At 44.9% G+C, this 25837-nt stretch overlaps 1 protein-coding gene across 3 annotated transcripts in view; it reads left to right on the top strand.

The window, feature by feature from the left end:
* LOC126545338 (N-acetylneuraminate (7)9-O-acetyltransferase) overlaps positions 1-25837 on the top strand; it is a 178613-nt gene that overhangs the window by 8988 nt on the left and 143788 nt on the right. For all 3 annotated transcript variants that reach the window (XM_055061157.1, XM_050193149.3, XM_050193148.3), the window contains exons 4-5: positions 9008-9327; positions 23740-23845. In XM_055061157.1, coding sequence (XP_054917132.1) covers positions 9008-9327; positions 23740-23845 — 426 coding nt within the window. The remainder of the gene's footprint in view (positions 1-9007; positions 9328-23739; positions 23846-25837) is intronic.

The raw sequence follows: 25837 nt of genomic DNA on the forward strand, positions 1-25837 counted from the left end.
GGGAGCTTAGTGATGAAATGTGTGTCCCACTCCTCGAGCTTCGCCTAATGCATCCAACCAGGTTACTGCCGTGGGAGTGGCAGGTCATAGAATGTGACATATCCTTTTTAGAAGTAACAAAACACGCACCAGAGATCGAAATATGAACTCATTTCCTAGAACTTCAGCACAAGCACTCCTGCGCAGAGTTCTACACAGACGCTTCGAAGTCTAATGCCGGGGTGTCCTATGCTGCCGTCGGCCCATCCTTCTCAGAATCCGATTTACTACATCCGGAAACAAGTATATTTACGGCCGAGGCCTATGCATTACTGTCTGCTGTGAAGCATATAAGAAAATCAAAACTTCAGAAGTCAGCGATATATACAGACTCCCTAAGTGTCGTGAAGGCCCTGATGTCGCTCTATACACACAAAAATCCAGTACTTAATGAACTGTATTTCGTCTTGTGTAAAGCGTACAGATCTAACCAGCATATCATTATATGCTGGGTGCCTGGCCATAGGAGCATCGAGGGTAACGTTCTGGCGGACGAGATGGCCACGTCAATCGCATCGCAAGCTGTTAACCCTACCGCTGAGGTGCCTGTCACAGATCTGAGGCCTTTCTTGCGAAGGAGGCTGCGAGACCACTGGCAATGCATGTGGGATGCGGAAACGGATAATAAGCTCCACCTGATAAAACGACAGGATTCTGGCCCTCGAATACAAAATCGCGCCGAACAGATGTCCTATTCTGTCATCAAGAATAGGACACACATTTGGCACCCATAACTTCCTACTCACCGAAGTGAGCCTCCAAGCTGTGGTAGATGCGGGGATAGGCTGACCGGACTCCACGTCCTCCTGGAGTGTCGGGAAGCCGAATCTGAAAGAAAGAGCCATTTTTCCTTAGCATACCGACAGCACATTCCTCTTCATCCTGCAATGTTTCTTGGTCCAGAACCGCTTTTTAATACAGACACAGTCCTAGGTTTCCTCAGAGATGTGGTATTACATGTTATTAGTCCCATGCATTCGTAGCGCCTCCTCTCTCCAGAGGATGCCACTGCGATAATTGTTTTGCATAGCACATGCCTCCAGGTCCTTGTGTTTCAAGGGCTCTAAGGAGGCAGTAGTGCTCTAGCATTTCTTATAATCTGATATATTTTACCTATCGTATCATTCTTTTTAAATGCATCTAAATTTTCATAGTACAAGTCATACGTCATCGCCATAATCTTATTATACAGATTTTACGCACTTTAGAGCGTATATTTTAAGGCCCCTTTACAGCCACGTCACACCAACTTCATAGTAATCATAATTACACTGCAAACTCATTACCACAGACGTGCTCTTTGGCCATACCTGGCCCTTGCGCCATAAAACCCCATACATCATCATCAAATTAACAAGCACAGTGTCGTGCACGCGCGGGTAAGCATGAACACATCTCGCTCGATGAGCGCGGAAACTCACTGTCAAAATGCTAGAGTGAGGAATTGCGGAAGCAGCAACGAACAAATTGACCTTCGTGCATCTCTCGCTTCACCGCAAATGAAATGTCGAAAGCACAGCGCATATGGAGCTACTGGCACTATGCACACTCTGCAAACATTGGAGATCGCTTTGAAGATGAGGCCCGTGCAGGCGCGCACTTTGGCCACATTGCAGATCGCTTTCAAGATGCAGCGCCCGCATGGCCGTAAGCAGCAGCCGCCAAAGAACACCCTAACTCCATCGCTTCACCCCCGTGCCTTGCACACAACAGGAGAGGGTGCGCTTCCGGCCCGCCTTCCTCGCTCGCGACCGTGTTCGCTGCTTGCACGCTTTCACTCGCAGCGTGTGGCAACAATTTTATCGCCCTTGGACTTTATACGGAACCTCACAGTGACACCGATGCGAAAACACCCATGTACTTTGATTTAGGTGCATGTTAAAGAACCCCAGGTGGTCGAACTTTCCGGAGTCTTCTACTACGGCATGCCTCATAATCAGAAAGTGGTTTTGGCACGTAAAACCCCATAATTTATTTTAATATTACACTGATGCGATGGCAGAAATGCGCCTGGAATGTCCGTATAATTGTGCTCACAATAATAAGCTGATAGTCGCCAATATTTTCACAGGCTTGTGCTTGTGCACTCATCGGTCTTCCAATGAAAATCGCCAACCGACAATTGCTCTCGTTCACACTCGCATATTTCATCACTCAATAACGCCTTAGTGTGGAGCGAGATTGAGTCAGTGTACTCCTTATTGAGTGTGCCAACCTATGTGGGAATCACGCAATGTGAGTTTGCAAGTGCGCTGCAAGGCCAGTGAACTTCACTAATAATGTCATAATAATGGCGACAACAGTGGGATGAAAATTCTCAAGATCACTGGGCCCATACTTGGTCAGTTGTGACTGCTGCTGTGCGGCACTTGGCTAGCTATGGTTCTTGGCGCTTGCTTTGAAGTAGCCGTAGCTGATCGTAATTCACCATGTTATCATTATCTGCTCAACACGTGAAATAATTTACGGTTTCATTCTGTTATTATTAAAGCGAAGCTTTCTTTGCCGCCTTCCTTCGACTTTCCCACTGCTGCTGCTGTGGCTTCTGAGGCTGCTGTGGCTGCTGATGTCTAGCACACTGCGTAGGGGGGGGCGGGGGTTCAGAGCGTGTGTATACATGACAGAAACGCGGGAGAGAGGAAAGCTCCCTGGGCATCGCCACATTTGCCTCTTGACAGCTGTAATTATCCGTGACAACCTTAAAAAGAATTGCATAAACTGCAGCCCTTCCCTTTCTACTAATGTTCGAGTCCAGAGGGGACATAGATAGAACTGTAGAGAGGAAGGAGAAGAGACAAAGGGGGGGGGAGGACACGTGAAAAGGCAAGGAAACACTACTACTACGTGACAGCGGTTGCGGGGAAATTGGATAAGCTTAACTTCAAGGTACAGTACAGTACGTTGCTGCTGTTTCTGAGAAATAACACCATGCAAACATGTCAAGTGAACAAATTACGCAAAGCTGCAGAAGCAGAGCCGCATTAATTAAAACACACCGCAAAGTCCAGGCAACACTACGGAAGTAGTCGACCGTCAAATCAACACTTCTGTGCCCACTGCGCTCGCTTTGCGGCTATGGCATTGCTAGAGGTCGCGGACTTGATTCCGACCGCAGCAGCCGCATTTCGACGGGGGTGAAATAGAAAACGCACGTGCACTTAAATTTTGGGACATGTTAAAGTGCGTCACGATGTCAAAATTAATCCGGAGTCTACTGCTATGGCATGCCTCATAATGTGATTCTGGTTTTGGCATGTACAGCCCCATGATCCAATTCAAGTTTAATACTTCTGCCAAGATGCGATGTGCCATGCGAGGTTATGACAATGCTCAACCCTCTCAGAGGTTATGGAATATGGCTCACAACAGTGCCTCAAGCAAACACCTCTCCCTCTGTGTTCTGTGTACTACGCAGGCAAACAGCAGTGGGGCCCGCAAGATAACGTTTAACATCAACTCGCCACTCTCGTGTTAAACTAAATGTTGAAGAAATTAAGCTTTCACCGTCAACATACCGCTAATTATCGTCAATCAAAGCAACCACCAGAGAAAACTTTGCTTACATCGATTCACACAGTGCGTGGGATCTGTATAATTTTTCGACACAAATCAACTAGTCAAAACATAAAAGGAAAACAGAACACAAAGTTTGCAGTCAGTGGTCTTGTAAAGGGGTCCTGAACCACCCCTTGGGCTTGGTGAAAAGGCGTAATCCTCGGATGGTGTACGCTGCTGTGAACATCTCAGGGAGGTTTTGCAATCGTGCGTGGCATGTGGAGCTCGCAAGTAGAGCGAGAAGTCAACTATCTCTAAAACGCTCTCTTTTCAACAGAAGCCTGCTCCTAACTCATTTCTGGAGGCTTTATTTCGTAATATAGTGGATTCCCTTATGCGGCTGCTATTGGCCAATAGCCGACGTCAATCAACAAGGGTGTTTAGATTGGTGTGCTTCTTCCTTCTGTTACTGGGTATATTTATTGACGAAGTTTAATAAACAGGCTGAAGTAAGGGAAAATCTGCTTTAGAATTTCTATATTAAGTACTTCCGGAAGAAGCCGGCTCTCGTGTGCTCACGCTCGGCCGTGGCTGCCCGCGTAGAAATGAAACTTTGGCCACCCTGCTTATCGGTCTTGTAGCCGTCGGGTCTCGCTAATTTCAACTAGTTTTAGACGCTCAACTACCCTCGAATTATCTGAAATTTAAGGTCGGACCACATTCCTGGCTGCTCCTGGTTAGAAGCCTTGGCAGACTTATGGATAGTGCTTCAAAATGCCCAAGTTGGATGTGGCTACTATCCGTTGGTCAAGCTGGTGAAGGTCAAAGCCGGTCTGCACTGCATAACGCGGTCAGACTGGTGCATATGAGTGCGAGCACGTGCTCAAGCCCTGCCGTGCACAAAGCAAACGCTGCGCACACGCACAACAGTTGCATGTAGCCGCAGTCTGCAGCGTAGCGTGGATACTGCGGCCGCCAAGGGGTGCCGCGACGACTCCACTGGCTAAGCGCACTGTGGCTCGCCGAGTACAACCGTGTTTGGCTTACGTTTGGCATGTCGTAGGCGCCAAAATCGGAAACAGTGGCGTCTACGTTAACAACCAAAATCAAATTTGAACTGCACACCAAGGTGAAATTCAGTAGGCAGAGCGTTGTAGACACGCCCCGCTCAGTCATAGCTTTCGCAGTGCAAGGTATTGAAGAAGAAGCGGAAGCACTGCAAAGGGTGTGTTTGATTGTCAATAAGTCCGCTTCTGCTGAATGCTTAGAAGTACCTTTTGCGGCAAGGTATTTCTGAAATAGCCTCTTTTATCTTCAAATGTATTTCTCCACTTCTATAAAAAGTGGTTCAGGGCTCATTTAAGTATAACTTTCTCAAGCTCTTCTGAACAAACAGGCAGGATAGAAATGGGTGGTAATTGCAAAAGCAGTTTTTCACCTTTCTTAAATATTACAACTTTGACACATTGCATCTTATATGGAAATACTCTTGTGAGACATATATTGAAAATATGTACCCAGCAGTGTGGAGTTATGTCAATAACATATTTAACTGGGGTTATTTGAATGCCTGGCATGTCGATAGATTTACTGTTATTTAATGGGACAAAAGAGCAAGACTGCTCCACTCTCAATAGCTAAATAAATAAATAAAGAAATTGTGTGCTCGTTCCAAAATTTTATTGCTGCACCAAATACAATGTGGGTGTTCGCCTAGAAGGACTTAGGGCAGCTTTGCAGCAGCAGGCTGAAACAAATCAATAGGAGCTATGGTGAAGCAGGTAAGACAAGAGACAACCTCGGGTTGTCTCTTTCACCAGCACCGTGGCCATTGCCTTCAATACAGCTGATACGTTCAAAGATGAGGGTCATAATGAGCATGACAAAGATGCCCATGAAGAAGCTAATAGACGGAATGCCAAAGTGGCACGAAGGCTCTGCTGAAACGCCTGATGGATATGGAAGCACTGTCTGCATACAAGTAAAGAGTGCACAGTAGATGAAATGTTACGTGTATTCACATTCTCTGTGTACCAGAGCAGAATCATGTGGCATGCACTACAATTGAGGCATATTTTTCTCATCAGCCTGGTTACGCCCACTGCAGGGCAAAGGCCTCTCCCATACTTCTCCAACTACCCCGGTCATAAAATTTTTTTCATATTTTTCATGTCATATTTTTTTCAATACAAGCCAAATCCAGAAACCGAAACTAACTCGTATTTTTTGCCTATGTGGGTGGTCCGCACAGCAACGATATGCTGCCAGCATAGCCGTCAAAAGAAAATGAGACAGTTTACACAGAGCTCACTGTAAGAAATAATGCATTTCGAATAAGAAAGTCGCAGTTTTGCCCGAAATCTGAACCATCAATTGTGGACGCAAATTAGTTGATTGCTAAACCAAGTAAGGATAGTAGTTTTATCGGCTGTATAAACTTGTAAACATTCACTTACTAATTAAATTAACAAGCATGATGTCACGCGCACAAGCAAACATGAACACATCTCACTCTATGAACGCGAAAACTCCTTTCAAAATGCTGGAGTAGGAAGAGCGGCGGCAGCAGGGAGCTAATTGACCTTCGTGCCATGTCTCGCACCAGTGTGAACTAAGCCGTGAAAACATGGTGCGTAAGCATACTCTGTCCTCGTCGCAGATGGCTTCCAAGGTACAGCGGCCCAGGCGAGCGCTTGCCCCTGCCTGGGCCAACATGGGATTTGTGATGGGCGAAATAGTGATTCATGGACTAAGTTTGTGTCATGCAAATAAACAGGACAAGAAAAAATGCAAAACGATGTGGACAGGTGCTGTGCAAGTGCACAAATAAGCAAAATGTTTCTAAGTGCAGACTTATCAGAAATACGTCTGTGAAAAGTTTGCTTTGACACTTGCCACCTGTCATTCAGTGTTGACGGAAGATATTTAGCTCAAAACTCCGTACTTGGTACCTGAACTGAGCAATACAAAATTGTGTTGCCTCTAGGCAACGGTCATCCATAAAGCGTCAAGTAGATTGTGTCGGTTACTGCTAAAAGTTTTCCCATTTTACTGCAAAACGCAAAGACAAGGGACTTCATTAATGTTTTTTTTTTCAATATGTATGACATCAAGGTAGCTTGGAAGAAAGATATTAAAAAGAAAATGAGTCAGAAGTGCTATTTTATAACTATAAAAGCTAAATTTAATCTTAGAGCCTGATTTATTGTTAAAATATGAACATAATTTTTCCCTACTGACCGTGTGGTAGCTTGTGTTACTTGTACAGTTTCTTGTTGATATGAACTCTTCAATTTCCCAGGAAAATCATTCATAATGTGTGTTGCCCATAATAACTAATAAGGATAAAAAAAAGAAGTGGCCCTTTATTGACGAGTGTTGCCTACAAGCAACATAACAGAAAAACATTTTTTTATTCCCGAGTTTCGCCATTGAGTAAGAAGTTTCTAGCTATATGTTTTCAGCCAACACTGAATGGCAGGCAGCAAGCATAATTTGTTGGCTTAGAGCATAAATGTAGGATGTGGAAGAGGTTTGGCACGCAACCCGCTTTCTTTTTAAAGCATGGTCACCACTGCTGCAAGATATCCAGCTGCAGTGGTGCTATACATGGGGTGTAAAGCAAATGAAATGCACACTCATGATTCACATAGAGGGAGAGCAGTCTATTCCAAACGAAGCCGTAGGTGGCTTGGGATGAAGCCCACTTATAGTTTTCTATCTGGGGTTTTCCCCCTACTGCAAAAAAAATTTGCACAATCTTTTCATTGATTATGCTTGTTCTCGATGTGTTTTGCACATTTGGATAGAAAATAAGCATTTCCTCTAGGTATTTATAGGTGCCGTCAATAAAGAGTGAAGTTATTAGTGTAAGGAAAATGCAACTATCCTTGATTCAGTCAAAAAAAATGAGAGTTTGCACTGATGAACCTACTTTGGTGTCCAGGAAGCAGAACACATCATCAGCTACTCGAAGTGCAATGTTCAGCATGCCCCTCTTGTTGTCCTGACACCTGCCATCAACTTTTTTCACCAAAAGGTGTTCAACCTTTACATGCCAGTTTTTCTGTTATCAGCACATACGTGTACTGTGCCCTGCTCAGCTTTTGTAGCCATACCTTCACTAGCTTTTTTTTGTTGGGGAAGCTGGTTTATGTTTCATGCCTACCATTGTTTTTTATTACGCCTTCTAGTAACCAGAAATCATCCAACCTTGCCTTTCAGATCAACACAACAAAGGTGAAAAGCTGGGCCAAGGGAGCCAAGTGGGGGTGGGAAGGGCCTTGTACAATCGCCATTCTTCCTGGTCATGGTGTTAATATCAGCAGATAGACAGCGCTCTGTCTGTGTGACTCTCTTTTCTTTTTGTTCCCAGCCATGCGCTGCTTCCATCACGTTTTGAAGCAGTGTCCATAACAAGAGAAAAATGCATACATTTTTCAGTTTTGTCCCTGGAAAGGCTGTTCATAGTCCGGACTGCGAGTGTCTCTTTTAATGGGGCAGAAATACATGGCAACTGACCGGTCACTGACAGTGTTGTTCATATTTCGGGGTGTCCATAATAAGGGGCTCCATATTAACGAGACCTGAATGTATCATTGTTGGGATAGGTGATAGGCTTACATGAAACTTTTGCCTGTTTCTTTAGACTGTCTGTTTGGCTCAGTTTGGAAAAAAAAAAAAAAAAGCTCCTCAATTGGTGGTCGCTTATTCAGTACTCATAACAGTGACCAGGACAAGTCAGATACACCAAGGGGGAGTACTTTCATATATCTCTTGCTGAAGTGTAGAGCCCCTCACTTCTTTTTTTTGCTGCTGGTGTAAGCTGCACATCCCTCCCCCCCCCCCCCCCCCAAATCTTAGTTCCTCTTAATTGCTTGATTTCGCTGACATGGTGCAAAAAATCATGTTAAAAAGTCAGTTGTGTTTTGTTGTTCAGTCAAAGAATTTTCACTGTGAAAATGAGGGGAAAAGTTGGGGAAGAAGAAATTTGCTAGACACTCTGCTTGAGTGGTTTCAAAAGTGAACAAACAGTGCTTTTCAACATTTCACTGAAAGAGTTGCAGGTCAGTAATGACCTTTGGGCAGTGCAAGTGTTTCTGCTCCCAGAATGCAATTCATTTATGCGTGGCAGATTTGAGAGCACTGCATTTGTGGTGGGCAGGTTCTCCACAAGGGTCTTTTTCATGTTTTGCTGAATTTCTCTAGAAGAAAATTATTTTTGCAAGTAATGCTTAATCAGACAATTCATCGAACAATTTTCTCATTGGAAGCTTTTCTCTAAATTCATTATATGCCAAATAATCTTGTCTAGTTTGACTGAGTAAAAAATAGTTTGACTAGCTCTGTTGGGGATGCCAGTAACCTGCAGTTGATCGTGCCCTCCTATAGTGCACATAGGAGACACCTTGTGTCAACCATTTTTGTTCACTGATCGACGAATAGATTCAAGATGTCTGGGGGGTGTTTGCAGGAATTCCTCTGGCGTCCACTGATGGATGGCTCACTACGTTCAGCGGGTGCACGCTGGCTGCAGCGTGCACAGCGGCCTGCCCTCATTGTGCTGGGCAGTGGCACTTGGGCCATCAAGCAGAGCAATGGTAGCCGGGCTATGCTGGCCGAGTATGCGGCCAATGTGAGCCGGCTGGTGCCACTCTTTGACCGGCTGGCCAATGGCTCCCGCGTCCTTTGGATGCTGCAAGACCCTGTGCAGGCGGACCGGCTGAGCCCCAGCCGCCGGGCCATCTCCAATGAGCTCATTGATGCATACAACCAGGCAGCTGTGCACGCACTGTAAGCAGTAGGCTTTCGTTAATTTAACTCCAGCTAATTTGATACATTTTTAAGGCCCATAACTTTTTCAGTCCTGAAATTGGCCGTCACTGTATAATTGAAACTGGTGACCCAATCAGCTGCAGTGTCTGTCTCGGCGGTGCTTGTGCACTTTTTATAACTTCTTGTCCATAGAAGATCATGTACTAAACCTGATTATAACCAAGTGTGTTTAAACACTTGCCAAGGTTAACGACTGGGCGTGTTGGTATAGCATATTAGAGGTTGGATTGCGCAACATTTTGACGAGACACACAGAACACACACCACAGAGCGCTACTTGCAATTATCGTTTTATTCCCTTGTCAATGGAATAAATACAGGAAGATACTCGGGGGGAGGGCGGCAGCGACAAAAAAAAAAATGTTTTCACAAACATGGTCATCTACCAATGCCAAGCCGGCTTTGTCATGTGATCGTTTTTTGCTGCACTCGTCATCGCAAAAAGAGGAACAGGATACGAAATTTCAGATTGACACGTGAGGAAATCTATTTCCTTTCCACTAAGGGAGACTGAGGGCGTGCTCACGCACATACTTCCCAAATGCGCAATCTCTGCGGCTTCGGTTATCTCTCGCGTTGTTTGGCTGCCATCTTTGCTCACAATCTTACAATTCTTAAAGAATGGCAGACATCCGCAATCTCTACAATGTATCCCAAGGTGTCGGGCGACTGCTTTTGAAACATTATAATCATGCTCTTTTAATCTTTCGTTCAAACATCGTCTAGTCTGTCCGATGTACTTCCTGCCGCACTGAAGTGGAATGGAATATACCATTCCCTCAGTGCAGTCGACGAACTTTTTTCTGTGTACGCTCATGTGCGTTCTGTGTACGCTCATGGCGAGAAGGGCCATCATAGCGCTCCGAACGGAATGACTTGGCGAGAGCCATGGAGTACGAAGATGCACGCAGCAGGGCAAAGAGCATTTTGGTGATGAGGGGAGCAAACACCTTCATGGGAAAAATCAGCGGGTTGCATGACGGTATCGTGGCACAGCCACCGAGCCCACAGGGTGCCGTGTGCGGTTGTCGCAGTTTTATAGGAGTAGGCACGCCAGTTGTAGTCGATGACAGTGGTGCGGGCCAGGTTAAGTCGATGATCAGCAGCTCTGGTGGCGGCGCTGCCAAGTACTTTGAAGCAAGCGGTTCACAAGATGGGCCATCGTAGGGCTCCGAACAGAATGGCTTGGCAGGAGCCATGGCGTACGAAAATGCAGGCAGCAGGGCAAAGAAGAGCATCTCGGTGACGAGGGGAGCAAACACTTGCATGGTGAAAATCAGAGGGTTGGATGACAGTATCGTGGCACAGCCACCGAGCCCACAGGGTGCCATGCGCAGTTGACGCAACTTTATAGGAGTAGGCACGCCAATGGGGCGGGCCAGGTTGAGTCGATGTTCAGCAGCTCTGGTGGTGGCGCTGCCAAGTACTTTGAAGCAAGCGGTCCACAAGATGGGCCTCCGTAGGGCTCCAAAGAGAATGGCTCGGCAAGAGCCATGGCGTACGAACGTGCAGGCAGCAGGGCAAAGAAGAGCATGTCGGTGACGAGGGGAGCAAACACTTGCATGGCGAAAATCAGAGTGTTGGATGACAGTATCGTGGCACAGCCACCGAGCCCACGGGGTGGCGTGCGCAGTTGTCGCAGCTTTATAGGAGTAGGCATGCCAGTTGTAGTCGATCACAGTGGTGCGGGCCAGGTTAAGTCGATGGTCAGTAGCTCTGGTGGTGGCGCTGGCAAGTACATTGAAGCGAGCGGTTGGCGAGAAGGGCCACCATAGCGCTCCGAACGGAATGGCTCGGCAAGAGCCATGGAGTACGAAGATGCACGCAGGAGGGCAAAGACGAGCATCTTGGTGACAAGGGGAGCAAACACCTGCTTGGAAATCAGCGGGTTGGATGACAGTATCCTGACCACCGAGCCCACAGGGTGCCGTGCGTGGTTGTCGCAGCTTTATTAGATAGGCGCACCAGTTGTAGTCTATAACAGTGGGGCGGGCCAGTTTAAGTCGATGGTCAGCAGCTTTGGTGGCAGCGCTGGCAAGCACTTTGAAGCGAGCGGTTGGCAAGATGGGCCACCATAGCGCTCCGAACGGATGGCTTGGCAGGAGCCATGGCGTACAAAGATGCAGGCAGCAGGGCAAATAAGAGCATTTAGGTGACAAGGGGAGCAAAACCTGCATGGCAAAAATCAGTGGGTTGGATGACAGTATCGTGGCACAGCCACCAAGCACACCAATAGCAAATGCAGCGTAGAACACAATTTCGTTCAATTTTGAAGTTCGTGCGAGCACCGAATAGGAAAGTGCTGCACCTGTTGATGTATTCCACCAGTGTAGGTCCTATTTGTAAACAATTTTACGTCACGAGTTTAGGAGATTCATTTCGGTGACGTGTGAGGTCATTGGCTTGTCTTACCATCTGGAAGACTTTTCGGAATGGGTTGCATGTTTTGTGTGTCTTACACTGACTACACACGAAGCGTATGCACGAGCGCACACAAAGCGTATGTGCAAACTTCCTAACATTTACGGATTACCAGGTTTACGATGCTGTGGACAGCATCAGTAGGAAAGCTGGTGGCGACATCTTGCGATGATTTGTCTAGATACAATGCATTTGAACAATAGATTTTTGTGCAGTTAGTGTTGTTATCGAAGGGTCTTATTAAAAAAGTATGGTACATTAAGGATTATGTTGCTACCAACACCTTACACCAGCAGTTACATAGAATATGTAAGTTGCAGTATTAGTTTCACATGCTCTCTGGTTAGACACTGCGTCATCAGTCATCGCTACCAGCATTGTTCCTGCCGTACGCCTCTCCGGTTACCCAGCAAACTGCAATAGGTAACAAGTTGTCGGAGATGCTGAAACTGGGATAAAACTCTAATGCCAGAATCATACTGCGTGTTATTGTTATCGTGTACTAATAGAACAAAAGCTACGTTGCCCAAAGGGCTGACGTAATCGTTGTTGGTGGCCTCCTGAGCCAGCTTCATCATGTGGACAAACTTGAAGGAATGCTTCCACGCACCGAACCACTGACCGAACGCATGTAGCTTCATTCCATGTATTGTCTGACCATGCAACAATCGCACAGGGTACATGAAACTTGATACATATGAGTACAGCGCAAACAGGCAACGACAAGAAGGGAGACACATACACCTAAGTGCTGACTAACAACTGGTTTTATTGGCAAGGATAGCACACCTTATATATGCCAGAGTGAAGCAAGAAAAGGGGAAAAACATATCCAAGGTGATAGCATGCCAACAACACAAGTGCAATACAGCCAACCAAGTGCAACAAAACGCAAACAATTATTTTTCTTATTTTTCTTTGCAATCTGAACCCGCGATAGCCACATCCAGAAGATCAAATTCTGCATCAAAAGATCAAGGGAAGGGGTGCTAAAGCACTTGCTACCAAATTTTCTAATGAGGTAGGCTTCTAAACTGAAGTTCAGTGTTTGACGGAAGCCCGTCTGGTAGGGATGGAACATGGTGAAAAGGTAGACAAAAACCCAGGGCACTTCGCCGACCAAAGTATAATTTAAAAGAAAAGGAGACGTTTCAGCTCTAACATGGGAGCCTTGTTCACAGGTAAGATAAACACAGGTGTTCGAGCAGCTCATTTAAATAGTCTTGGAACACGTGACGCAGGCAGTGCGCATACACTGACGGCAGATTGCCATTGCTTCTGTTCAGTGTGTGTGGTGTAGTCTGAATCATGAGTTATTGAATATACATGCGTCGAGATAGCCCTTTTTTCCTGGCAAGGACACATGCCTTCCCCCAGTCCATTATGTGGCTGCTTGAAGTGGCATGCTCAGCCAAAGCAGTGGATTTCACATTTTCTTTTCTCACGTCTTAATTGTGCTGTTTGAAATGCCTCTCAAAGGCGCCAGTTTCGCCAATATGCATGTAGTCACAATCCGAGCATGGGACAACGTACACAACACCTGGGAATTTCTCTTTTAGTAATTTGTCCTTAACATTGATGAGCGATTGTCGTAGTTTCTAGTTTGGAATGTGTGCCACTTAAACATTGTGAGAGCGCAGAACATGGCTTAGAGCTTCACATGTGGACGGGATATATGGTATCCCGGCGCGCTTTTGACCAGAGGCAGCATAAGGTAACTGTAGATGTGCCATTTCTTGTTCAACAGCATTCAAGAAATAACACTGGTAACCACAGGCTGATAGTTCCCACCCTACCACGCTTACGTCGGCTGCGTAGTCTTCCTGTCTTGTGCAGATTTTCTCCGCGCGTCTTTGAAGCGTGCAAACCACTGCCCTTTTATGAGAAGCAGGTTGCATAGAGCCGAAATGCAAGTAGCATCCTGTGTGAGTTGGCTTTCTGAAAACTCAGAACGACAAAGTAGACCCCTTTCTTTCAATCAGCAAATCAAGGAACGGGAGTTTGTCGTCGACCTCCGCTTCCACCGTAAACTGGATCGCTGCTTCCATGCTGTTCAGGTGCGAAGTGAACTGAACTGCTTCTTTGTGAATGATGCAAAAACAGTCATCCACGTAGCGAAAAAATGCCTTCGGAGCAGGGCTAAACGAAGAGAGCGTTCGATTTTCAAGTGCTTCCATTGTGAAATTAGTGGCGGTTACCTATATAGAAGCTCCCATAGCCGTTCCGTGGACCTGTTTGTAGAAACTCATTGGAACGTAAAGCATGTCTTTGACAAACAGAACTGCAGCAGCCGAGCCAGGTCCGGTGCGTCGACAGGCAATCTTTTGGGTAGAATTGCATCCGACTCCAGAGCGGTCTTGCATACATCCACGGCCGGTTCCGTTGGTGAAAAGCGATTTCACGTCAAAAGAGACCAAAATGTCTTTTTTTCCTGTCTGACGTGACGGACTTTGTCCATCAAGCCATAGGAGTTGCAGATGTGAGTGGCACATTGTCTGACAAGGGGCGAAATGACACAATGTAAAAATAATCCTGATAGCTTGTGGAGGGGTGAGCACGTAAAATCTACAATTGGACGCATGGGGACGCCGGGCTTGTGAACCTTGGGGAGGCCATAAAGAGCTGGTGCTGAACCATTATGACAAAGTAATGTGAAATACAGTGACTTGCGTTCAGGGGGGACCATGCGGAAGACATCGGCCCAACGCTTCTGGTAAGCGCGCTCTAAACTGATGCGCGAAACATGAAACTATTCAAGTAGAAGGCACGAGAGATCGTAAAAACGGTGAAGACGAGAGAAAATGCGGCAAGCGATCACGAAGCCAACAAAAAGTGGAGTGGAACACAGACATACAGGCAGCAACGAAGCAAGCAAACTGCCTTGCCAGGGGACACGCAGCACAGCTGTTGGAGGGGACCACTGCACCATCGCGTGCAGCAGCCAAAAGCAGGTGCGCGTTCCGCTGCTTGCTCGAGAAGCACACGCTTTATCCAATCGCATCTGAGACATGGGTAACTCGAAAGCCCCTGCAAGACTCCAATTACAAGCGAATCATGTTCCGACTACACTGCCGTTGCTGACACCAAGGGTGGCAAGACAAAAAAAAAAAAAAAAAAAAAAAAAAAAAAAAAAAAAACACGGCATGCATAACTGATAGTTGGGGAGAAATTTTGAAGGTGGCACCAAGCCACTGCAGCATGTATAGCTGATAGTTGGGGAGAAATTTTGAAGACAACACCGAACCACTGCAGCGTGTATAGCTGATAGTTGGGGAGAAATTTTGAAAATGGCACCGAGCCACTGCGGCGTGTGTAGCTGATAATTGGGAAGTAATTTCGAAGACAGCACTGAGCCACCGTGTTTATAGTGTTAGTCTTAGTAATGAAAAAGGATGGAGCTCTGCATTTTCGCATCTATTATCGTCTGCTGAATAAAATCGCGAAGAAGGATGTCTCCCCACTCCCACAGATAGACGACTCGTTAGACCAGCTCTGTAATGCAAAATAGTTTTTGCCGATGGATCTCAACACTGGATCGAGGCTTGGTGCGTAGCCAGGAAAACACTACCTCTTCACGGTCGTGCCGGCAAATGTCCGAATCCGGGAAGGTAGAAAACGGCCTAAATTCAGCCATGTTTCTGTAAATGCTACAATCTTAGACTCAGTTGCATTGACTAGATGACAGTCAGTAGCATTTTGGCTGAATACTTCTGATATCGATGTTCGCTCTTTAACACCAGTTATCGCAGATTCACAGCATTTCGATTAGGTGTAGCCTATCCCCTGTCTATATCTCGGAGTTCATTTATCCTCTGATTTATCTTGGAACGAGCACATTAATACCATAACCGGTAAGGCATCCAAAACACTCGGCTTCATTAAACGTAACTTATGCTTGGCGAACTCTGGTACTAAGTTATTAGCATACACTACGCTTGTTCATTCAAAGGTGGAGTACGCATCCATTATTTGGAATCTGCATCAAACCTCTGTGATCGATCAACTCAAAGCAATACAAAATAAAGCAGCGAGATATATCACAAAAAAATACTTGCGAAACTAGTGTTACGGATATCAAGGAATCACTTTCATTGCCCTCTCTTCAAAACCACCGACTAATAACATTGTTATCACATTTTCACGCCCTTTATCATAGTAGATCCCTGTTCCGTGAATCTTACATCAATGCAGCTCATAGTATTTTTCAGCATTTTGATCACCCATTTAAAGTGCAACCCTTTTTTGCTCGTGCTAATCTGTATCGTCATTCACCATTACTTTTGGCTATATATCATTGGAATAAACTACTGAGGGACATTGTATCTGCCATTAACCATGATGTTTTTGTTAACAAGTTGAAGATTTGCCTAAATGTGTGATTATTTATGTGTTGAATACTTACTTGCGTATGTTATTCTTTCTGTATATAATTATGTCACTATCTTACCAATGTTCTTTTTTATACGTTTGTAATTGTAACTGGCCCCCCTCCCCCTATGTAATGCCCGAATGGGCCTTTAGGGTATATGAATGAATGAATGAATGAATAAGAGTATGCTTTCTGGCTCAAGTGCTGGTTGTCAGTAACTCGCGCTTACAAGACGTGCTGACATTCATGCTGGCATGTGGTGCCATCGAGGAACATTAGCGAAGTCTAACAACTATTGTTCGTAGCCACAATCGATGATATGCTCACATGTGTAATGTCAACTATATTCTACAGATTTTGTGAACATAAAGTCAGTTCATGCTTCCAAAGTTTTCTTCGCATTGTTTACATCCTATAGATAATGATGGGTCTGTAGTGAGCTTGAGAATACAGTCAATTTTAGCATTACCACTTTGGCTACGGTATGTCGTGACATTCAGCATTTGCGGCACTCATTGATTGTAGCAACGTGTTTTTGAAAAACTAGGAAAGCTTTTTTTAAAATTTTGACACAGAATGGACATTACGTCCTTTTACGGTAAGAAGAGGCTTCACGCACGCCTTTTGCCAGAGGATATAAGTGACAAGAGGTGTATAAGAGGAAGGGAAGTTGTGTGAAATCGGTGCCTGTAGCGAGGAATCCTTTTTCCGAGGTGAGGGTCATGCACTTGATGAGGGTGGTGCAGGTGGGTGTTGTCAGGCGTCCCTGATACAGATAAATTTAAGGGGTAGAAGGGAGGGCTCATGCCTGATCTGCCCCTCCCCCCTCCCTGGCTATGCCACCTCCCTGTAGTCTGCATTAGCACTAACAGCACCAGACACTGGCTAGCCGTCAACACCACACACCAACCATGCAAGCAACCAGGGTGCAAGGAACAGACTATTTTTTATGTGCTTAAAGTTCAACGTGCACCTCTGTCTGAACAAAAGTTTCAACCATTTTCAGTATTTTCAACAGCCATAGGTTACCAGAAAAATTAGGACCACCCATTCGTTAAATATGTTGCTATTTTAAGTGCAAAATAAACAGTTTTGCGCAAGTTAAGCAAGGAACTGCCTCAAACTGATATTTAGCAGGATGCGTTGTTGGGCAAGTTGGTTCATTGTAATAGGAAACATTGGTTGCGCTTTCTAGACAATCACATGTAAGAAGACAGGACAGGCGCAATGTCCTGTCTGTCCTGTCTTCTTACATGTGATTGTCTAGAAAGCGCAACCAATGTTTCCTATTAAACTGATTTTGTTTTCTTGCGATATGTGTGCAACAGTTCCTGGCCTTACTGCCAGATGTCGTAAATTTGCAGCATACCTTCACATTCTATAAGTTCATAGAAAACACAGTCTTCACACAAAGTATTGGTGGCATTCGATTATGAGAGCTAAATGAAGTTACCGTATTTACACGGCTGTAAGTCCACTCGAATGTAAGTCAACCCCGCCATATCGCATGCGACAGGAAAAAAAAGAACAGAAGAGCATACTCGAGGGCGAATTCGTTAACGAAAATTTATTGGTAGCTGACATGGTCACTGGACTACTCGTCTTAACTAGTGCTGCCATCGTCAACGCTGCTATGGTCCCACAGCACTTCGTCGTCCAGCGAAATTCCACATTTGGCAAACGACCGCACCGTGACATCTTGTGGAACAGCAGCCCACGCCGAGTGCATCCAACCACATGCAGCCGTCAGGAAGGCTGTTTTGACAGGTCCGGTTGGTGTAAGTTCGCGGTCTTCTGCTGTAAGCCACTCGTACTCACTGCGGAGCAGGTCCTTAAAAGGCGAAGATCCGGGCTTGTTTCATGACCATGCCGCACTTCACTGGCAGGGACCGATCACGCATTTCAGCGACGTACGCCGCAAGCTTGGCCTACAGCTCCGGAAAGCATCCAGACTTCGGCATGTGGGAAATTCCTCACTTGCCGTCACAGGTGACAATTTCACTTCGCTGCAGTCGCCACTCTCGCACCACCTGTTCAGAAACATCGAACTTGCGGCCCGCTGTGCAGTGATTTGTTTCTTCGGTGTAAAGGATGGCAGCCCTCTTGAACGCTGCTTTGAACGAGTGCCGAATGATTAGTGGGTCTGGAGCACTCATGACTGAGGAAGCATGGAAGTAGCACGTAGCCAGCAGTCAAATCGAACGTGTGAAACCAATGCCTTTGGTCAAACTAAGAGCATAGAGAAAGCTAAGAGCTAACGGGAAAAAGAAACACGTAAGCAGTGTCTGCTCTTCCATGAACTACCGATACTCCCCGCAAGCACCGCCGTTGTGAAAGTGCCGCCGCGAAGGGAACAGTGGCGCTTCCATCAACTATCGACACTTTCCCATGAGTGTTGTGTGCACTTTAAAATTCAAAAATGCTGAAAAACACTTCTGAAAAGCGAACAAACATGCGGGATAGCGAAAAGCTACGGGTAGGGCCGTAGAGCAAACAAAATTGTAACTACGTTGTAGATCCCCATTGGTCTCGCTTTTTTGCTGGTGCCATGTTTTGGTTTTGATTATAAGTTGACCCCCCCACTTCAGATTTTCAAATTAAAAAAAATAGGTCGACTTACAATCGTGTAAATACGGTAAATTCTCCTGCAACAATTTTTTTTCTGTAACAATTTTTCCTGCTGTGGTTTAATAATTTCGGCGTTAAACGGTTAACTTTCATATGTGGGTCCCAAACAATGACTGCGTATTCGAGTTTGCATCTAATATTTGAAGTGTATGCTAAATGTTTCGTTTCACCTGGTGCATGCTCAGATTTATGCCTGAGGAAGCAGAGTTTGCGGAAAGAGAATGCGCAAATGTTTTATGTGTGTCAATTTATTTTAATGTTAGTTATCATGGCACCCAGGTGTATTTGAATTCAGTGACCTCTACATATGGTTGCAAGTGGGTACTGAAAGTATGAAACATTTATTATCCTAGTTATTTTCATGCAAACGGTCTTCTGAGCATAAAGCACCATTCTTGAATCTTCTGCAAATTACATAAGGATCTCAGTCATCTGAACATCCGTTTATCTGGGGGGGGGGGGGGGGGGGGGGAGTGTTCAGAAGGGTTTGGATGCGAGCTAGTTGGTATGGATCATTCATATTTTATGAATGATTATATATATTATATATTTTATATTTTAGCAGGGGGGGTATTCTGCAAGTGTCCACTTAGTGGACATGTCCATTTCGCTGCATCTGGAGTTCTGATTGGCTGGGCTCGGGTACACTTCATAAGGAGGCAGGCATCCCCAGCATTCAGCATTAGAAACGGCTTTGTTCAGAATTGGTTGTGTCGCTGTCACTGTGCTCTTGTTGGCTTTTGTTTGTTTAACCCTTCCAGTGTTGGCTTTCTCCGGAGATGATGCACCCCTAGTGTTGTTTTTTTCTTAGCAGAAATTATAAAAGTAACACAACGGTTTACTTTTGGTTATGCAGAAGGGGAAAAAATTACATGGTTAATGAAAAAGGCACTTGTGGGGAGAGACTGAAGAACGTAAGGGGTGCATCAATGATGTGGCGGGACAGAAATGTGGAAATGTACCGGTACGTCAGGGACACTGGAAGGGTTCAATCATGAGTTTTCACTTAAAGGGCCCTCACCTGGCCACATAGCAAATTTTGTTTATATGCTTGAAGTTATGTGCCCTCTTAGGAGCGTTCTACTACTAGAATTTCTCAAATTGGTTCATTTATAGCGGAGATAGAAATACCGTATCCACTCGCATAATGATCGCACTTTTCTGTCAATAAGATTGCCGCAAATTCAGGAGTGCGATAATTACGCCGGTTAAATTTCCCGCGAAAAGAAAAATATTTTTTTCATCCCGCATTTGCTGCGGGATGACAACAGGTTAACCAACAGGCGGCTGCCGCTGTAACAGTGCGGGACACCAAAACAAAAATGGTGGCCAGCGGAGCAAGCCGAACGCACCGAATGCGATTGTTTTTCTTTTCACAAGTACATTACGCACATTAAAACAGTTTCTTCCGTATCAGTAATGAATAATATCGGCAAGTCTGTGGCAATAACGCAGCCATGTCCACTTTGAGGGGACAGAAACAGAGATAGGCGTGCTTAGCTGCCAGTGACATAGAAACACATGATGGGTATGCTGCGAAAACTGCGGCATTTGTCTTCACTACTATCTTAATACGGCACATTTCCGCTAAGGGTGGGCGAATATCTTAGCTGTGTTACAAGTGTCGGCGTATGAACAGGGTACACTTCTAACGTATCAGTTTAAACGGGGCTACTATCGTTGCCGCTTGCGATTTGTTGCGTGCCCACGAGTGCAGATGAGAAGAATCGAAAGGCGCCTTTTTTGTTGTTGTTGACCACAACCGTTATAAAGCCTACAAATAATAAAGCCAAGGCAAGTTTGGTTGTAGCATTTTTTTTTTGTTATGGAAGTGTGGAAAGTGATCAAAGGAATAAAATGGGGCATCTGCTTAAGATTGTTTGGTATGTGCAGACCACTTGGTATGTCTTGAAGAGTCGTTCGCATAGTATTCGACAGATGGTAAGTGCGATAATCATTAGCTAGACTTGGCACACGACATATGACTGCATGCTGGAACATGGTAGAAAATGACATAGTTTTGCTCTCAGTGCGTGCAGCTGCACGATGTGGGAACAAGCACATGAAACGGCAGTATGTCTCTCTGCGGTGTGAAGTAAAACAAAAACACGCAGACATTCGATTTTTGTGTTTTATTATTTCTCTAAACTTTAATTCGTCTATTCAAGCAACATATACACATATAACAGATGTTGCCTTCAATAATTCTTGAAGTGTCATGTGTCACTATGAGCGACATTACAACATATACATGTGTGGAGGTGCACTTGCTGATATGTCATCCCCCCCCCCGTCTTGGAGCATGGCACCTGCGAGGAGAAGGGCAAATGGTGTTTAGTTTGAAATTTCAGCTCTTGGTGTGGCATATAGCGATATAATTCTTGGCAGACACAATCATGAGTGCGCATTATATGCACTGCGCTTGTCAGCTTACATTGGCCAGACCTGGTGAGGGGGCTCTTTAAGGTGCAACATGTCAGTAATTATTGAAGGGTTATTTTTTCTATGGTTTCTTTATTTTATTCAATACGAAGTTAGCAAGACAGTATGTACAGGCAGGGGCAAAATAATACGAGGTCTGCAAGTGCGTTCCAAACTGCATTTTCGTTCCCTCTCACGAAGCAAGCACCTGGTGTCAAGACATGGCAATGTGCGTCCTTTCTTGCTTGTGTGCCTGCTAACATACCCAATTCTGTCCAGCCTTGTGTAGGAATCGGAATCAATGCAAAAGATTGCGCTAGAAGAGCGGTGTCTGTTTCAGCCATTGTGGCGCCCGACAATGCACCGCATGCCCTGCCAGCCAAAACAGACACCACTCTCCTTGGGTAATATTTTGCACTCATCACGATTCCGTCAACAGGCTTGCAAAAAGTGGGTGCCTTGACAGCCACACGAGCACTAAAGGGCATGCAATGCCATGTCTTGACACCAGGCGCATGCTTTGTTAGAGAGTGCAAGAATGCAGTTTTGCACGCGCTTGAAGATCCTGTATTATGTTGTGCATTAGTCCTTAGATGTGCTCCACAGCAAATTGGCATTGTTCCCTGAAAAGTTGCCAAGGCAAGAAATCTACTGTGCTTTTGTCTTCAAGCACGCGAGAAGTCTTTAACATGAGTTATAGCTTGTTGCCACTTGCTTCACTGCTTTTAGTCCATCCCTCTGTAGCAGAACAACAGAATGGCACACGGTAAGTGTTTGTTGGTCAAGTTCCATTCGAGCTTTGCCACACATGGCAGAAAGAGAGCATAAAGCCATGCCAAGGCACTGCTCAGCTGCCGTGCCACTTGCCGAGTGCCCCTTTACTACTGGTGGTTCCACTGTGCGGTGACGGTTGACAGTGCACGAAGCTCTCCCAAAAGAAGTACTAAACCTATACAAGTTATACATGAATGACATTACCGTTGGCGTATCATCTTTCATCCGATGGTTTGCGGACGACTGCGTTTTGTATCGTGTTATGAAAGGTCCCGATGATTACAATGAACTACAGAAGGATTTAGACAAGGTTCCAGAGTGGTGTGATAGATGGGGCATAAATATAAATCTTGATAAAACTGTGCGGATGTGCTTTACGAGACAAGTGTCACCACATGTATATACGTATAGCATTAACGGGACAAATCTTGCATCCGTGTGTGAATATAAATATCTTGGGGTGTACTTGACCCCTCGACTATGCTGGCACCGTCATGTTAACTATATAATTGCTAAGGCGTGTAGTGTTCTTGCTATGCTACGTAGAAATGTGAAATGCTTTCCTTTAGAAACGAGGAACTTGCTTTACAAGACGAACATAAGACCAATACTGGAATATGCTTGTACGAGCTGGGACCCGTGGACTGTGACAGACATAAAGAAACTAGAAAGAGTACAAAGCTTAGCAGCCCATTTCGTGGTTCAAAATTATACTCTGCATTTTAGCGCATCCCTAACAAAGGAAACATTAGGCTGGAATACATTTCAATATCGTAGAAAAACATAGGTTAAAATTTTTCCATAATATATATCATTCTAAAACCGGCCTCAATCGTGATAGCTACATAAAGCCATCGGAGTACACTTCTGCCAAGCGCACTCACCCACTTAAGATTAAGGAGTATAGATGTAGAACAGAGCTTTTTAAGATGTCTTTTCCCAAGACGGTCAGTGAGTGGAACAGGTTGCCTAGTGATGTTGTATCACTATCTTCAAGTGATGCCTTTGCTTCAGCCGTGTGACTTGCAATTTTTTCTCTACTTTGTGCTTCTGTTCCCAGAACTGCTTAGTTTCACTTCGCTCATGTACGGTTATGCTCTGCTTTTTTTTTCTTGTTGCGTCGGTGATTTGCCCTGAACTGTATTTTTTTCTCTTGATGTATTCTATATTAACTGCTTTTATTTGTCAATGATATATGTACTTCTCCCTGCCCACTGTAATGCCAAACTGGCGCTGTGGGTACTGGGATAAATAAATAAATAAAAAAAACTCCCTTGACAACTTTTGAAAAAAGGTTGTAAAAGTGAAACATTTTTTTATACATGTTTATTTTGTACCAATTTTTTCTAAAATATATGATACCAGGGATGTCTATTGCATTTTTCCTGATCTTGTTGATAGAAAATAGCAAAAGTCATTGTTTCTTATTTATTTGTCAAAATTGCAAGAAACTGTGTGTATACACATGTGCAGGAATTGGGGAATGTTCACAACGCGTTAACTCGTCATCAGCAGTTAAGGGGCTATAGGTTTGCCTACGCAGTGGCTGCGCATGAGCAACGTAGCTAGCCAGTCCTCGGGACTCCAAGGGAGTGACGAAAAACTTGTTGTGGTCTCCTTCTTGTGTGGTGACAGAATTGAAGCTCCTTTGTTGCAACTGACATTAGTGCAAGACGCAGTCAAGCATGTCCTGATGCAGAATGTCAAGTATGCCCACATCCCTTGAGCAGGGTTGTCATATAATAACCCCCATGCAGGCGACACAGCAGCGTGGAGATCTGGAGCTCTATCCGGCTCATCTCGGAGGGTTACCCAGGTGACTCGCCCGATGGCTTGCACACGGGGCCCCTGGCCGTCAATTACGTAAGCACACTTTATTACCAAAATGTGATGCTTTTCTTTAAGCACAAAGACAATTAAAAAAATGACGACACCTGCTTCACTAGTTGCCACTAGAGAATTACCGTTTCTGATATCAACTCTTCACTGTCCACAACATAAGTTGAAATGCTAACAGCTTGCATTAAAGTGCAAAGTTGTGTGCACCTTCGTGTTCACATTCTTTTTTGGAAGTAAAAAAATGAAGCTGCTCCAACATTGACCACCATGGTCGAGATTGTTGCAGAGCAAAGCAAGCTTTTAAAGGCAATAAGGGGAGCTTCTTTTGACGCGAGACAAGCTGCATCAAAGTGAGTCATTTCAGGCATAGAACATTGGCTACAGTACTAGCCTCAAGGTGGCATATACAGCACAAAATTTGAGGACTCCCCATCCAGGAAGGAATAAAGGTGGGCATTGCACAACCGTCAGATGCTCTTAGTGTTTTTAGATTTCATGAATATGAAAAGCTGTACTTCAAATGACTGCTTCAAATGTGCAGTTATAATTAGAAGATAAATTTCCATTAATTAGTTTGAAAAGCTGGACCACTGTGCGAGTTGAAAATGTGAAAAAAAAGAAAAGAAAAAAATAAGCTGTTTGTTTCAAGCCTGTGTTGGAGCTGCCTGGCATTTGCCTGCAGTGAAACGGAGCTAAGGCCATCTGCTACTTTGAGTCTTCCATTGCTGCATAACCCCGCGTGCCTGTAGTTTGATTTGCCAGTGCTGGCAATTGTTCACTACACAGGTGCTGTCATCCAGTAACAGGCAATAAAAGTGTGGCAGCAGCTATCTCTCTTAGAACGACAGAAAGCTGAGCTAGTTGGTAAGGATTCATTATGCAAAAATGAGGTGAAGCGTGCAGACAGGACACAAGAGAAGAGAAGTGGACAACATGAACGCCGACTATCAACTGAAGGGAGCACTGAGGCGAAAAAGAAAGAAGACACAAAACTCACGTGCGCAAGCTCAGGAATGGTAACACCACGTGTCAGTCGGGTACACGTGCCGGTCTACGTGAGAGATAACTGTTAAGGTACTTAACCTCTTCCTTATGTAAAGTAATCGAAGGCTGACTCACGCACGTACTTCCACCATTATAGATATCCCATGCCTCTACCATAAGACTCGTATCTTCATTCTTATGCCTGTACAATATCGCGCATTCATCTAACTCTGGCATGCAGTTACAATCTTGGCATGTAAGGAAAGATTAGAAGGCGATTCCCCGGTTAACGACCTTTTATGTTCCATTAGCCTCTGATTGATACACCGTCCTGTTTGCCCTACGTAGAACTGGCCACAGCTAAGGGGAATTTTATAAACCACACCCATACGACAGTCAGTAAAACTACTCTTTTTTTTTTTTTTTTTTGCATTAGAAGCAAGTTATCCTAGTGTAGCAGTTGCCACTGTGGCTGAGCGCCTAAAGAAGTCGGTTCGAGGGGAACGGACGTGATTACAGAAAGCAGTAATAGCAAAAAAAGAGTAGTGGCTATTTCGTATATTCATTCAGTGTCACACAGGCTTAAAAAAGTTGCAAGTAGATATGATGTTAATGTTGCTTTCACTGCTCCCAATAAGCTAGTTAAGATACGCGCTGCCTTACAGAGGAAAAAGGAGCAGGTAAAAGGCAAAAAAACAGATATTTGTCCAGTGAAGCACAATAAGAACAACAGTTTTACTGACTGTCATATGGGTGTGGTTTATAAAATTCCCCTTAGCTGTGGCCAGTTCTACGTAGGGCAAACGGGACGATGTATCAATCAGAGGCTAATGGAACATAAAAGGTCGTTAAACGGTGGATCGCCTTCTAATCTTTCCCTACATTGCCAAGATTGTAACTGCACGCCAGAGTTAGATGAATGCGCGATATTGTACAGGCGTACAATCGCGCAGAACAGGCAAATCTGGTCAGCTCGAACCATTCTATAAAGCGCCTGCCGCCATACAGCCCTTTTTTAATCTCGTTGAGGAA

The sequence above is a fragment of the Dermacentor andersoni genome, chromosome 1 (genome assembly GCF_023375885.2).
Source record: "Dermacentor andersoni chromosome 1, qqDerAnde1_hic_scaffold, whole genome shotgun sequence".
Lineage (NCBI taxonomy): Eukaryota > Metazoa > Arthropoda > Arachnida > Ixodida > Ixodidae > Dermacentor > Dermacentor andersoni.